General features: G+C 40.4%; 1 protein-coding gene across 1 annotated transcript in view; it reads left to right on the forward strand.

Annotated features, from left to right (window-relative positions):
* Nucleotides 1-13897, forward strand: part of LOC134601574 (asialoglycoprotein receptor 1-like) — a 70266-nt gene that overhangs the window by 22732 nt on the left and 33637 nt on the right. The window contains exons 7-8 of the mRNA XM_063446097.1: nt 3150-3301; nt 5085-5191. Of these exons, the coding sequence (XP_063302167.1) occupies nt 3150-3301; nt 5085-5191 (259 nt within the window). The remainder of the gene's footprint in view (nt 1-3149; nt 3302-5084; nt 5192-13897) is intronic.

The following is a 13897-nucleotide window of genomic DNA, read 5'->3' on the forward strand; positions in this document are numbered from 1 at the left end:
CTACGTATATTTATATAAATGGCGGTTATTTATTTACTCCAATGGCCATTAGAGGGAAATGCCCACCTGCCACATCAAGGCAAATCTCTCAGGTGGGTCCTACACTGACTAATCACCTTGCTTCCATGAGCTTCTGGCAAAGATATTGTAGCGGAGTGCTGGTATACACAGCTATTCTCCACTTAAGATCCCAGTGAGGCTCAGGAACAAGTATTATAGATCCAAAGAGTAGTAATTCCAGCAGGCAAAATAATCCAACAATATCCCAACAGCAATCCCAATAACTGGACGACACACAGCATCAGGAGCAGAACTGAAATCTTTAATCACACAACCTTCTTATAAAGGGTTCTCCCATGCAAGGGAGGGATTTACAGTAATTAGTACATTATCCAATAGTACAGTAGTTACCTCCCATACCTCTCCTCCCCTCAGTGTGACACATATTCCACTTATAACTTACATACTTTTACCCCTATTCTGGATGTACCCCAAAACAGCCTGGTACAGTTATTTAAATGGTATCCCCTGATAGCCCTGATCTGGGTGACTAACATATCCAAAATTCACCCAGATCGGACCAGGGGTTCGGGAGATAGGTGGAGGGTGTAATTTGACCAACCGCACACAAGGTGGTATCCGGAAAGGGTTCCATGCATTTTGGCCCTGCGGTCGGTCTTCGTTCGGGAGATAAAATACATAGAAAATACTGCCATCCATGTTTAACTTTCCCTTCATATGAATCCCCTCGTTCGGTACCTTTAAAATTACCGAACGGGGTTTTGATTAAACTTCCCGTTCGGGAGTTATGGAGCTCTGGAGGTCTCAGCGGTGTTCGGGTAATCGAGTGTCCGATCTGAGTTCCAGACACTCGACGACCAAACACCGCTGAGATTTTCATGCGTAAGATGGCCGCCGCCACGTGTACGCATACCGAATGTCGGCCACCCAGATACATCCATAAAGGGCCTATTAGTTTGCGGTCAGAGAAGTGTGAGCACTTAATAGCCGACACACTTCTCTCAGGGGTGGTCCATTAGTTCGGTAGTTTCCATTCGTATAGAGTACGGATGGAAACTACCGAATAACATACGAATAATGTATATAAGTACCATAGCAATGGGAAAAGACCACATGAATACAATAACAAATACAGTCACATATGAATATTACAGGACAGGCTTAATACATTCCACTACAGATATCTCTAATGAGACAGAGATGGGTATGTTTTATATACACCCCTATATACTTAATAGGGAACACATGGGATGGGTGGCAGCACTGATGCATTACATCTAATGGCAATAGGAGTGGAACTAAAATCCTCAATTTTTATAAATATGCATAGGGATTTGGGTTAGTGTGCAGGTAACTTTTTTGTTTGGTTTTATTCCATATATTGGGGCTGATGTGTACTATGGTCATTGCTGCTGCCCAGGAGTAGTGGGAGTTTGAGTGCAGGAATTTTAATTTGTTTGTGAATTTATCTTCATAAACAAGTGGAGAACAATTTTGTGAAGAATGATTCTTGCCGGATGTGGCATAGAACTCAAATCCTGACTGAATCCCGACCGTCAGGCCCTCATCTTGACACTGATGATATTTTCCTTCTATGTCCGTTTTGATCAGGGCACTCAATAAGTAGTAAATACTGCTCAATACATCATTGGTGTCCAGCTCCCATCAATCCAGGAAATGCACAACAAATGTTGTGCCCAGAGAGGAAGAGGGATCATCAAGGATACATCTCGTCCTAATCATGGCTTCCCGCAGGGTAACATTATAATAGTCTGTACTTTTGGACCCGTAGATTTGGATATCGTTTTGTTCCCTCTGTGGTGAAGGCTTTGGATTCTGTGGTTAGGTGGTGCTTCCATTTTTTAACATATTAAATCACACAGAGGAAGGCACTAGCTCTATACTAGTAATTAAAAAAAAAAACAATTAATGAATTGGGCGGACTAATTTCATCCAGCAAGCAATTTATTTTTCATTTAATTTATTCAAATTGCGACTCATTCATATACGTTTCTGATGAATGAACAAATTTGAAACATGTCTAATTATTAGTGTTTATTACTGTGTCTCTCGGTATAGCCTTGCTATTACTGAGTACAACCACATATCTCTATATCTGTTTAACAATTTGTCTCTGAATATGTTTAAATGTATCATGGTGTGTCTGCATGTGTTACATTGTATCAGTGTGTGCCTGTATGTGTTACATTGTATCAGTGTGTGCCTGTATGTGTTTCAGTGTATCAGTGCGTGTCTGTATTTGTTTTATTGCATGAATGTGTGTCTGCACGTATTTCAGTGTATCAGTGTGTGTCTGTATGTGTTTTATTGCATGAATGTGTGCCTGTACGTGTTTCAGTGTATCAGTGTATATATGTATGTGTTTCAGAGTATCAGTGTGTGTCCGTATGTGTTTTATTGCATGAATGTGTGTCTGTATGTGTTTCAGTGTATCAGTGCGTGTCTGTATGTGTTTTATTGCATGAATGTGTGTCTGTACGTGTTTCAGTGTATCAGTGTGTGTCTGTATGTGTTTTATTGCATGAATGTGTGTCTGTACGTGTTTCAGTGTATCAGTGTATATATGTATGTGTTTCAGAGTATCAGTGTGTGTCCGTATGTGTTTTATTGCATGAATGTGTGTCTGTATGTGTTTCAGTGTATCAGTGTATATATGTATGTGTTTCAGTGTATCAGTGTGTGTTTGTATGTGTTTCAGTGTATCAGTGTGTGTCTAGATGTGTTTCAATGTATCAGTGTGTGTCTGTATGTGTTTCAGTGTATCAGTGTGTGTCTGTATGTGTTTCAGTGTATCAGTGTGTGTCTGTATGTGTTGTATTGTATCAGTGTGTGTATTTGTATGTGTTTCACTATATAAGTATGTGTCTCTGAATGTGTTACATTGTATCAGTGTGTCTATGTATGCGTTACATTGTATCAGTACCTCTATTTTTTTCATTGTGTCATCATATTTCTGTGTGTCTATGTTTGTGGTAATGTGCCAGTGTCTGCTTACAGTCATGGAGTCAGTCTGTGTTTGTGTGTTGATGTATAAATGTTTGTGTTTCCTATTGTCGATGCTGTATTCACACATTCTATTATATGGGCTGCTGACATTTCTGTATCAGGTTCTCTGGAAAATTCATGTCCCGATGGCTGGACTTACTTTACTCTGAGCTGCTACTACGTCTCCAAAGTTGGTAAATCCTGGAATGACGCCAAAAAACTGTGTGAAACTAAGGAGTCTCACCTTGTTGTGATTAATTCAGATGCTGAGCAGGTTAGTAAACGAAGGGCCTGTGTAAAAATACATAAATATAAGATCCATTTCAGTAAGGAACATGAGAGATGAGTGCAGGAGATAAATGTACACAAGGTGAGTGTGCAAGGATTGGGGTACAGTGTAAGAGCTATGTGTGGGGGAGCAGTGTAAGAGAGCTGGGAGTAGGAGTTTGTTGTCTAATTTACTGTTAGTATCTGAGTAACTGTTAGTGTTGAGTGACTGTTAGTGCCCGACTGTGTCTGACTCTAAGTGTCTGACTGTTCGTGTCTGACTGTTCGTGTCTGACTGTTCGTGTCTGACTGTTCGTGTCTGACTGTTCGTGTCTGACTGTTCGTGTCTAATTTACTGTTAGTGTCTGACTGTTAGTGTCTGACTGTTAGTGTCTAATTTACTGTTAGTGTCTGACTGTTAGTGTCTAATTTACTGTTAGTATCTGACTGTTAGTGTCTGACTGTTAGTGTCTAATTTACTGTTAGTGTCTGACTGTTAGTGTCTGACTGTTAGTGTCTGACTGTTAGTGTCTACTTTACAGTTAGTATCTGAGTAACTGTTAGTGTTGAGTGACTGTTAGTGCCTGACTGTAAGTGTCTGACTGTTCGTGTCTGACTGTTCGTGTCTGACTGTTCGTGTTTAATTTACTGTTAGTGTCTGACTGTTAGTGTGTGACTGTTAGTGTGTGACTGTTAGTGTCTAATTTACTGTTCGTGTCTGACTGTTAGTGTCTAATTTACTGTTAGTGTGTGAGTGACAGCTGAAGAAGTGTTTCCGCCCCAGTTCTAAAAGTATTAATTTCTCTTGAAATCGTAATTTCTTTAAACAGTTGAAAAACGACAGATTCCAAACACAGAATAGAAGGGTCACATTGTACAAACTCCCATTTGGGGTTATTGTTGAAAGTGGTGCGAGGACGGACACTGTGGGCGTATTTTGTTTGCTGCATGTTCACAGATTTCTGCATTTTGTGTGTTGGTTTATATTTATTTTTCCTGCTTTCGTGCTTTACGATGTTCCTTTCACAGCATGCAGAATTAATGGCTGCTTTTATTTAGCTGTTTGATTGTGGTACAATCCAATAAGTGAGAGTTCATCTGTAAAATGCACAAGACCTTCTATAATTTCATGAATTAAACTACTAGTAGGCGTCTAATTCCCTATCCAAAAAAGGCCAAGTAATCAAGGCTTTATGGTTTGATGAACTCACTATTAACAATCTCTTTTCGTGGAAAAGACTTTCCTGAACAAGGAGAACATTCACTCCCTACGGGCCAGGGGGAAAACTTTACCTTGGTGGTGATTCAGCTATACTACATGAATCTGAGCGCTATTTGGACAACTTGGGCGCTCAGATCTGGGCTATCCTGGGATATAGTATTTGTGGGGGTTTCTATCAATATTATAATTAAAAATAATATATTATTTTAGGGTGTTTTTGTCTCATTTATTGTAACTCTAGTACCTGGGAGATAATTAGTTTAAGTAAAAGCAAGCTCACTTATCTCTGCTTATAATCCCTGCTTCACTTCGGGACCTGGGAGAATCTATAGTGGAGGTACCACTCAGGGTACAGGTGCTCCGTTACATATGGGATAGGCAAAGTGTCCCTATTGAGAACAATAGGAGGACAAGGATTGGCGGGAGTATCTAAGCCACTTCCTAGGTCCCAGAGAAATTTATATTAATTCCAGTCTCACAGATAAGGGGTTATTAATGCTGGATTGATAATAATTCTCTAATCTCAGATATCAATAAGCAAAATAATGAATCTGTTATTCCCACCTAGGATTATGTAACGAGCATTGCCAAACAGCAATACACATGGATCGGCCTAACAGATGCAAGTGAGGACTGGAAATGGATTGATGGAACGATCTACCAGTTTGATTCAAAGTAAGATGGATTCTCACCTTACTGGGAGCATAACCTGATCTTCCCACTAACTCATTTACCCCAACAGACACATGAAATGGGTGTAGGAGAGATGGGCAGGAAAGGCCAGGAAATATTTACACTATATTCATTCATCCCCGGTTTGGGTAATGTAAAGTAACCATGGGGACATAGTCCAACCCCATGCCTGCAACCATGAGTATTGAGTAGAGAACATGCAATTAAATAATCGAGGATGAGCAGATCACTGTCCACCCCTTTCCACCACCCATGGTAAATTTCCACTGTCCTCCTCCCCCAGCGATGGTATGCAGGTGGGGCTGCTAATTTTATACTAGGGAGGGGCTTAATGTCAACACCCCAGCCACCATCCATGAGCAGTGGATGGAGGGTCTAAATAATTTAACCAGGGGAGAACAGGGGTTTCACAGTCCCCACCAAAAGTTGGTGGGTGGGAGGCTCCAAATAATTAAACACCCCATGCCACCCCTCACCTATGGTTGTCAGGTGTGGGCTCTAACTATTTAAACAGGGGGGCAGGTGCCCCCCACCTCAGCTCTCCCCTACTGCCATTGTTCATCCTCCCAAAAATATATTAAACCCTACATTTTTGGGGGGGGACTTTTTTGGGGGTGAATTAGAACCTATAGACACCCAGGGGGTAACAATGGCAATTTTGGGGGGGAGGGAAATGACATGTCCGCACCCTATTGTATATTAGAATTATAGCCCCCACCTGCAATTAATGGGTGGGAATCTCGGGTGGGATGACTCCAGGTTTCCCCTTATTTATTTAGTCTTCACACCTGCTGACCACCTGTCGGACATTAGGTTAACCTGCAGTATACCATTTTCAACAGTACATCCTGCATGCATTCGGCCCCGAATGTTATTAAAACCAATGATTTGTAAATCTTACGAATCCTATGCTTTGTAAAGGTTTCAATCCGAAAGGACTGATTTTAATCCAGACACCGAGTGCATCCGGGAGATTGCAGCAAACTAGCTCTGCTTTTAACAGACTTTTAACTGTATTTGGTGTAAACCCCTTAGTGACCAGACCGTTTTTCAATTTTCTTACCGAAAAGGATCAGGGCTGTTTTTACATTTCTGCGGTTTTTGTGTTTAGCTGTAGGTTTCCTCTTACTCATTTACTGTACCCACACAAATTATATACCATTTTTCTCGCCATTAAATGGTCTTTCTAAAGATACCACTATTTACATAATATCATATAAATTACTATAAAAACAATTATAAAATATGATGAAAATATTTTAAAAACACACTTTTTCTAAATTTGACCCACAAAATCTGTTACGCATCTACAACTGCCAAAAAGCACCCCTACTAAGTAGTTTCTAAATTTTGTCCTGAGTTTAGAAATACCCAATGTTAACATGTTCTTAGTTTTTTTTGTGTGCAAGTTATAAGGCTATAAGTACAAGTAGCACTTTGCTATTTACAAACCATTTCTTTTCAAAATTAACGCAAGTTACATTGTAACACTGATATCTGTCAGGAATCCCTTAATAACCCTACACATGTATATCGTTTTTTAAAGAAGACAACCTAAGGTATTAAACGTTGGGTATTTTGACTCTTTTCATGCAACCATTTTACCACCAATCTATGCCAAATTAAAAAAAATAATAATAATAATTAGTGATTTTTTTGACCCACATAGCAATTTAAGAATACATGTACGGAGATCTTTAACCCCTTAAGGACCAAACTTCTGGAATAAAAGGGAATCATGACATGTCACACATGTCATGTGTCCTTAAGGGGTTAAGGGTGAATTCCAAAGAACACCCCAATATGCGTTCAGCATCATCTCCTGAGTACAGTGATACCCCCCATGTATAGGTGTGTCGGGTTCTCTGGGGGCTAAAAGACCTTATTTGAGGGTGCGCATTCCAGTTTTACAACTTGGAATTTTCTCAGCTGGTCAGCATGCACCCAGGTCCTCTTTGGGAAATTTGTTAAGCCGGCCAATGTAATAAACCCCCATCAAACCATATATTTTTTTTAAAGAAGACAACTCACGGTATTCAAAATGAGGTATGTCCACTCTTTTTTAGTAGCCACCATGACCAAAATTAGTGTTTTCATTTAGTTTTTTGCATTTTTTACACATAAACTGCCATTTCACCAATGATATCAGTATAATACATTTTACTGCTCTAAACACTCATATTTGTGTAGAGTAATGTCACACGAGTACAACAGTACCCCTCAAGTATAGGTTTTATGGTGATTTGGAAAGTTACAGGGTCAAAAATAAGATTTGCCAATTTCTTTTTTTTTTAAATTACTATTTGCCAGGGTATTCAAAATGGGGTATGTTCAGTCTTTTGTAGTAGCCACTGAGCCACAAACGCTTGCCAAATTTAGCATTCATATTTGTTTTTTTGCATTTTTTTACACAAAACCTGAACTTTTACTGGTGATATCATCGTCGTGATAAGTTTTACTGCTTTGAAAAACTCAGATTTGTATTCAGCAAAGTCTCCCAAGTATAACAATGTCCCTCATGTAAAGGTTTTATGGTGTTTTGGAAAGTTATAGGGTTAAATATAGGGCTTGCAAATTAAATTCTCTGGACTGTCTGCCTGGGTTGTTAGACAAGTCCCTCAAATTAAAATTAACAAAATAAAAAATTATTATGTAGTTAATAGTTAACTATATATTTAGAATGTGTGTGTGTGTGTATATATATATATATATATATATATATATATCGTGTGTGTGTGTGTGTATGTGTATATAATATGTATATATATATATATATATATATATATATATATATATCGTGTGTGTGTGTGTATGTGTATATAATATGTATATATGTGTGTGTGTGTGTGTGTATGCATGTGTATATATATATATATATATATATATATATATATATATAAAGTGTATGCCTGAAGTTGTGGGAGGGATTTAAGGCCTATATAACCCAGTAAACCCCTTGCTTATCTGTCTTCGTCGATTCCGGAAATTCCCGCCTTCGCTTCTGGTTCACGCAGACCTCTGACGTCATTTTGCCACGAAGCGCCTAAACGACTGTCGGGAACTGCCACGCTAAGATTCGTGAGTATAACACATGAACGGGACCCAGTCGTCAAGTTTCTACCTCAACTGTAAGTCTTTTCGATAATACGAACAAGGCTCATTCGTGTAAAGCATCCTTTCGTGCATTTAGTCATCCGGCTATATAGGAGCTTACATTCGTAAAAAAACAACGGATCAATAGTCAGGAAAGCGTTCGTATAAACCATTTCGGCAATATAATTAAATGTCAGCTCTATTCGTATGTTTCATTTGTTTTTAAACCCGCAAAAAATATTCTGTACTCTGTTCGGCTAATCTTTCGTATTAAATAGCTACATTTCACATATGGTACTACAAGAATATCTCTTTATTAATCTCGTTTTTCTTAGGGTAAATCTAAGATTTTATGCAGAATTGATATGATTTGGTGGCTCAACATGTTTTATTTTATGCATTTTTTTTTACCTGTATATCTTCTCTCAAGTTGTTGCTAACATATTAAGTCATGGGGTTCGTTTCTAGGGATAAAAACTTTACTATCAATTACGCTGATTTACACAAGTACGGTTCGGTCAGTAATAATCCGTTTCGTTTAAGATTTTTTTTTTTCTCTCTTCACTCCTCCTCTAAACTAATAAACATTGATTATTCAACAGCAGGTTATAAGTATTCAGAACAAGAGCCAAGTCACTCAATCGTCTTAATATAGGCACAATTTAGTCACAAACATTATACTTTTAATAAGTTTAACTTAACCCTTTAAGGACACATGACACGTGTAATTGTTTCGCCACGGCTAGTCAGCCAGCACACACATAAAAAAACTTCCTAACATGAACATTTCCTCTCATGCCCATAGCATGTCTAACACTTCAGTACGAGACGATGAGCTATCACTTGCCAGCACCCCGTCCAGGTCTAGTGCGCAGCCAAGACAGTCCAGTACGACATCCAGCTTCAGATCCTGGACTGTTCCAAAAATCACAGCCGAACTGAATAGAAGAAACATTCCCTTTCCAGGCCCTAGTTCTGAATGTACAATACAAAACAGTTTGGCAGAACTACGGAGTATGATGACCTCTTTGGTAGCTTCTGTAGCTACTATAAACAACAGGTTAGATAACCTGGAAGCCACTAGTCAAACTAGCATTCCGGAAGTACAAATGCCACTAGGACAACTTGAAACAAGCTCAGGAGGTAACTCCACTCCTATTCCTGCCAAAAGATCGAATATTATTAACCCAGTACACCTGACTCCACAAAATCTAAAACGTGACATACTAGAAGGAAAAGATGTTAATCTAGCTTCCCTCCTCATTGCCTAACAGGATATAATCGAAAATAGGTCTTACAATTTCGACGATATATCCATGGTAATAAAATCTAGAGATCCTAGGCTTAATAAGAAGCTAAATATTCCTGAATTCGTGTTAGCTTTTGGGTTATATAGTGATGTAATTTGCTCTTCCTTCCCACACCGTAGAGAAGAACTGGACCTATATATGCACAAGCTGGTGGAACTAGCTTACAAATATAGCGGTTACGCGTTCTACGACTACCATAAGTCATTTTCGGCCAGATCAGCCTTGTCACTGGCTCAGTACAACACTCCTACTGACTTGAGTCAGTTGGACACAGAATTGTTCTGTAGACATTTCGCGGGGCTTAAAACACCAGTATGTGCAATATGTTCTTCAGCTTCTCATACAGCAAATTTTTGTCCTAGTAATATAGATGGTCCGTCTACTAGTAAAGCCAATCCAGACTATCTTGCTAACACAAGTCAGAGGGAAGTGAAAGACAAGTTAGGGAGGCCTATAGTGTTTCTCGGGAAAGCACAAGTTTGGAATAACTTCAATGCGGGGGGGTGTAGTTATAGCGCTTGTAGACTGCTCCACGTTTGCTGTTTTAGAGCACACGCAAAAACTATGTGTCCAAACAAACTGTTCCCTAAGAAAGCAATGACCCCAATAAATGTACCCAATTTACAACGTTACTTGACTGAACATCCTTCTTCACAGCTGGTTGACTTTCTTATCTCTGGTTTCACTAGAGGCTTTCACACAGGTTTAGTAGCACTCCCTTCAGGCATACTAGAATGCCCCAACCTAAAGTCTGCGATAACAGATCCAGCCAGTCTAAAAGATCTTCTCAACAAAGAAGTAGAATACGGTTTTATGATAGGACCCTTCACCACACCACCATTCACTTCTTGGAGAACAAGCCCACTAGGTATAGCCACGGGCAAATTTAATAACAAAAAGAGGTTAATAATCGATTTCTCAGCGCCTCACTCTTCCACCTCCCCAAGTTTAAATTCCCTCATACCTTCAGAAGACTTTTCACTACAATATGCTAAAACATATTGTGAAATATGGGGAAATAATTATGCTTTGTGAGCGTGACATATGAGTCCCTGCTAGTTGCCAAGTGGCCTGAGAGGCAGTATCTATGCGTGGGCCCGAGGGGAAGTTGAGGCCACCGAAAGTTGTGGCGGGGTGTTGGCCTCTCGGTGTCAATTAAAGCATAAGAAAGAATGGGAGTGACAGGTGAGGCCCTCTCTTTGCAATGGTGCGAGGCTGCTAGCTATGATTTGGCCCGAGGGGCGTAGTACCTCTGAGTATGAGGAAAATCAGGTACCAATCCAGGTTTAACCCCTTAAGGACCAAACTTCTGGAATAAAAGGGAATCATGACATGTCACACATGTCATGTGTCCTTAAGGGGTTAAACATTTATATTTGTTTTAGTAGAATTTTATAAGTGACTGTAATAACGTATGTAACCAGTAGGGGCAAAATTCCCCTGGAGTACTGTTTGAAATTCGTGCTTATTTCGTAAGTAGTTGTAATGAACGAATTAACTAGATAGAGTATTGATACATACAAATGGATACATCTTAATTGTCAATTGAAACCGAACTGAAATGTTATGTATATAACCGAATGATAGTGTTCGTTAGATTAAGTAATATGAAACATCTGCGAGTGGCTAAGGGAATTTAGCCGAACGGCATACTGTATGAAAACGAAAAAGTACCACTTTTTTAAACGAACGGGGCTCCGCCGCGTAAAGCTGGGAAGTTTGAGGCGGTTGCTTTACGGCGGGCCTAACTTACGGTTTTTACGCAGTGGCAAAGTAACAAACGGGCTGTGCGGACGCCGGCAACAGGAAGGAGAGCCAGGGAAGCACCAGACCAGGAGACCACGAGGAAACAGGTAAGAAACAATCCAAAATGGCGGTCTGAACCGGAAGTAAACGTTTCAGACTCGCCAGACCAGCAACGGTAAGGTGGGAGTGGATTGGCAGCCCTTTTTAAGGGAATTCAAGCCCCTCAACTACAGGCCAAGCTTTCAAATATATAATACGTGTGTGTGTGTGTATATATGTAGAAAGGCCATTAGGCCTGGATTTGTGGGAGGAGTAAGTCCCCTACTTAAACTCTCAGCCCCTACTCACCTCTGCCATTCAGCTGATTGTCCCCATAGACACCAGCACTTCGGGTCCGAGCTTCCCACCACACAGCTTCAGTCTCCTGCAGCAAGAGGTGTCCACCGAAATCCTCCGTCCGTTCTGCGGCCCTGCCACCTGTTTTCATCCCGGTCGCGGTACCTGGCTTCCGGTCACGACCGGCAAGCTCACGTAAGCTAGTGAGGAAATAGCGTTTGGCTATTTCCCTCCGTTCGGTCCTAAAAACGTAGGGGTAGGCTCCCTTTTTTCCTTTACACGTATCCGTACTCGCTCATGTATTCAGCGTTCGCGCCAAAAAAATAGATGAACGCCTGCTATACTTACACATCATTGGCGAATTCGTACGGCCAGAACTGCCGAACCATGTATAGGCATAACGCTTGTGTTAATCGTTATATTTCTGTGTTACCTTTCGGTCATACGCACGAACCACGTACCTATTTACTTACTCGTTCGTGCATCTTAAACGATTCATGTAAATCCTATTCACCCCTTGCATACTTACCTAATTCATTATTTTTCTATCCGTGCGGATTTAAACAAACGCACGTTATACTTACCTAAACAGGTCCCTAGTACGGCTAAATCTACCGATCCCATTGTAATAATTCACTCATTTCATTCACACGAATTTCTTTTTTTTTTTTTTTGTCAATCTTTCTTTTATTGAAGCATATCAGATTGGGTACAAAATAGAGAGAGGGGAATGCAATATCTGGTACATTACAGGGTGAATACAGCGGTAGCTTAAAAAGTTACATTTCCTGATAAAGGATGCTTCATTTTTTCTTTTTTAGTGTTAACAAAAACGTGTTACTGTTAGCAGTAGTGCCCATCCTGATATATAGTTAGAGGGTGACAGTAGATTATGCAAAACTGGGGCACATAGCTAATGAGTAAAAATTAAGGTCGTATTAGTTAAATTAACAGTATGAAATGCCATATACGAAACAGCAAATAAAGTAAAAGATCGCGTTTCAACGCGTATTATGCTTGATGTTGCTTAAAATATGCTTATAATACTCTTGTAGTTTGCTTGATATCTAGTAAAACGTTCTATTAGTTGCGTTGTAAGTGCCTAGCTGTATTATAACAATCAGCAACGTAGAATGACATTGCAAGACTTGAAATACACATATATGTTACAGAGTATAAGTTGCGGACAGCAAGGGCACCAATAGGTTAAATCTCGCTTGTATCCCAGCTAATAGTGTTAACCTATGGTAAAGTAAAAGCATGGAATTTAAAATTGGGATAAGTAATGTGTACTCCGCTGTTTTAAGTTGAAAGAAACAGGCTGAATTGTAGCTGGTATTGTAAGACTTAGAAAACTTAGAAAAATTACAGGCTAGTGACCCTACGATAGTAAAAGGCATATTATACAAGCATGTAACATGGGTCAGTGGTATGGCAAACTAGGTCATTGCATCTTATCAAATTAACTCATAACTGGAGAAGCATAGTATATACTTCCTATGGATCAGGGTGCGACACATAGTAAGTCCTACAGGTTAATTAATCTAATTAGAGGTGACTAAAAAAAGCATAGTGTTAGCATAGAAAATGTGATATACAGTAGTTATAAAGGGACATCAATCAGGCATTGTGTAGCACTCAGCCGGTAGAGGATCCAGGCCCCCATTTAGCCTATGCCTCTCAGTGGTTCCACTGAGCGCTGATGCAGCTGGACAGTCATCGGGTTCAAATGCCCAGGTAGAGACAGGATTTGTGGCATTGTGGAGCATGAAGACAGTCCCCGCTGCTCTTGTGAGTGATAATATGCTGGGGAGCGATCTGGCTGAGGTCTGTTCTTAGTGTCCTGCCGGAGTCCCGCCCGCTGTGTTCTGGTGCTGCTCAGGGAGGTTTGGTGACTCGAGTTGCTCTGTGGCTTTAGGTATGTCGGCTGCGTCTTTCGCGGCTTCATCACAGCCGCCTTGTGTGCTTGTCGGTGCTTGTTTGTATGGGTGCCCACTTGGAATGCCTGCAGTGGGGCACTATAATGGCTTCGGCGGGTCTTCGGCCGGATCCACATGGACACCGCCCGTGCCGCTGTGAGGTTTGGCATACCCCTGCTGCACTGCAGCTCGTAGAAGGCTGTGCAGAGCCTGTCGAGGACCTCTAGGGAGGAAGGCTGAGTATGGTTGCTCATGGCTCCCCTCTGTGGACTGCGGCGAGCGGC

The sequence above is a fragment of the Pelobates fuscus genome, chromosome 3, assembly GCF_036172605.1.
Source record: "Pelobates fuscus isolate aPelFus1 chromosome 3, aPelFus1.pri, whole genome shotgun sequence".
Taxonomy (NCBI): Eukaryota; Metazoa; Chordata; class Amphibia; order Anura; family Pelobatidae; genus Pelobates; species Pelobates fuscus.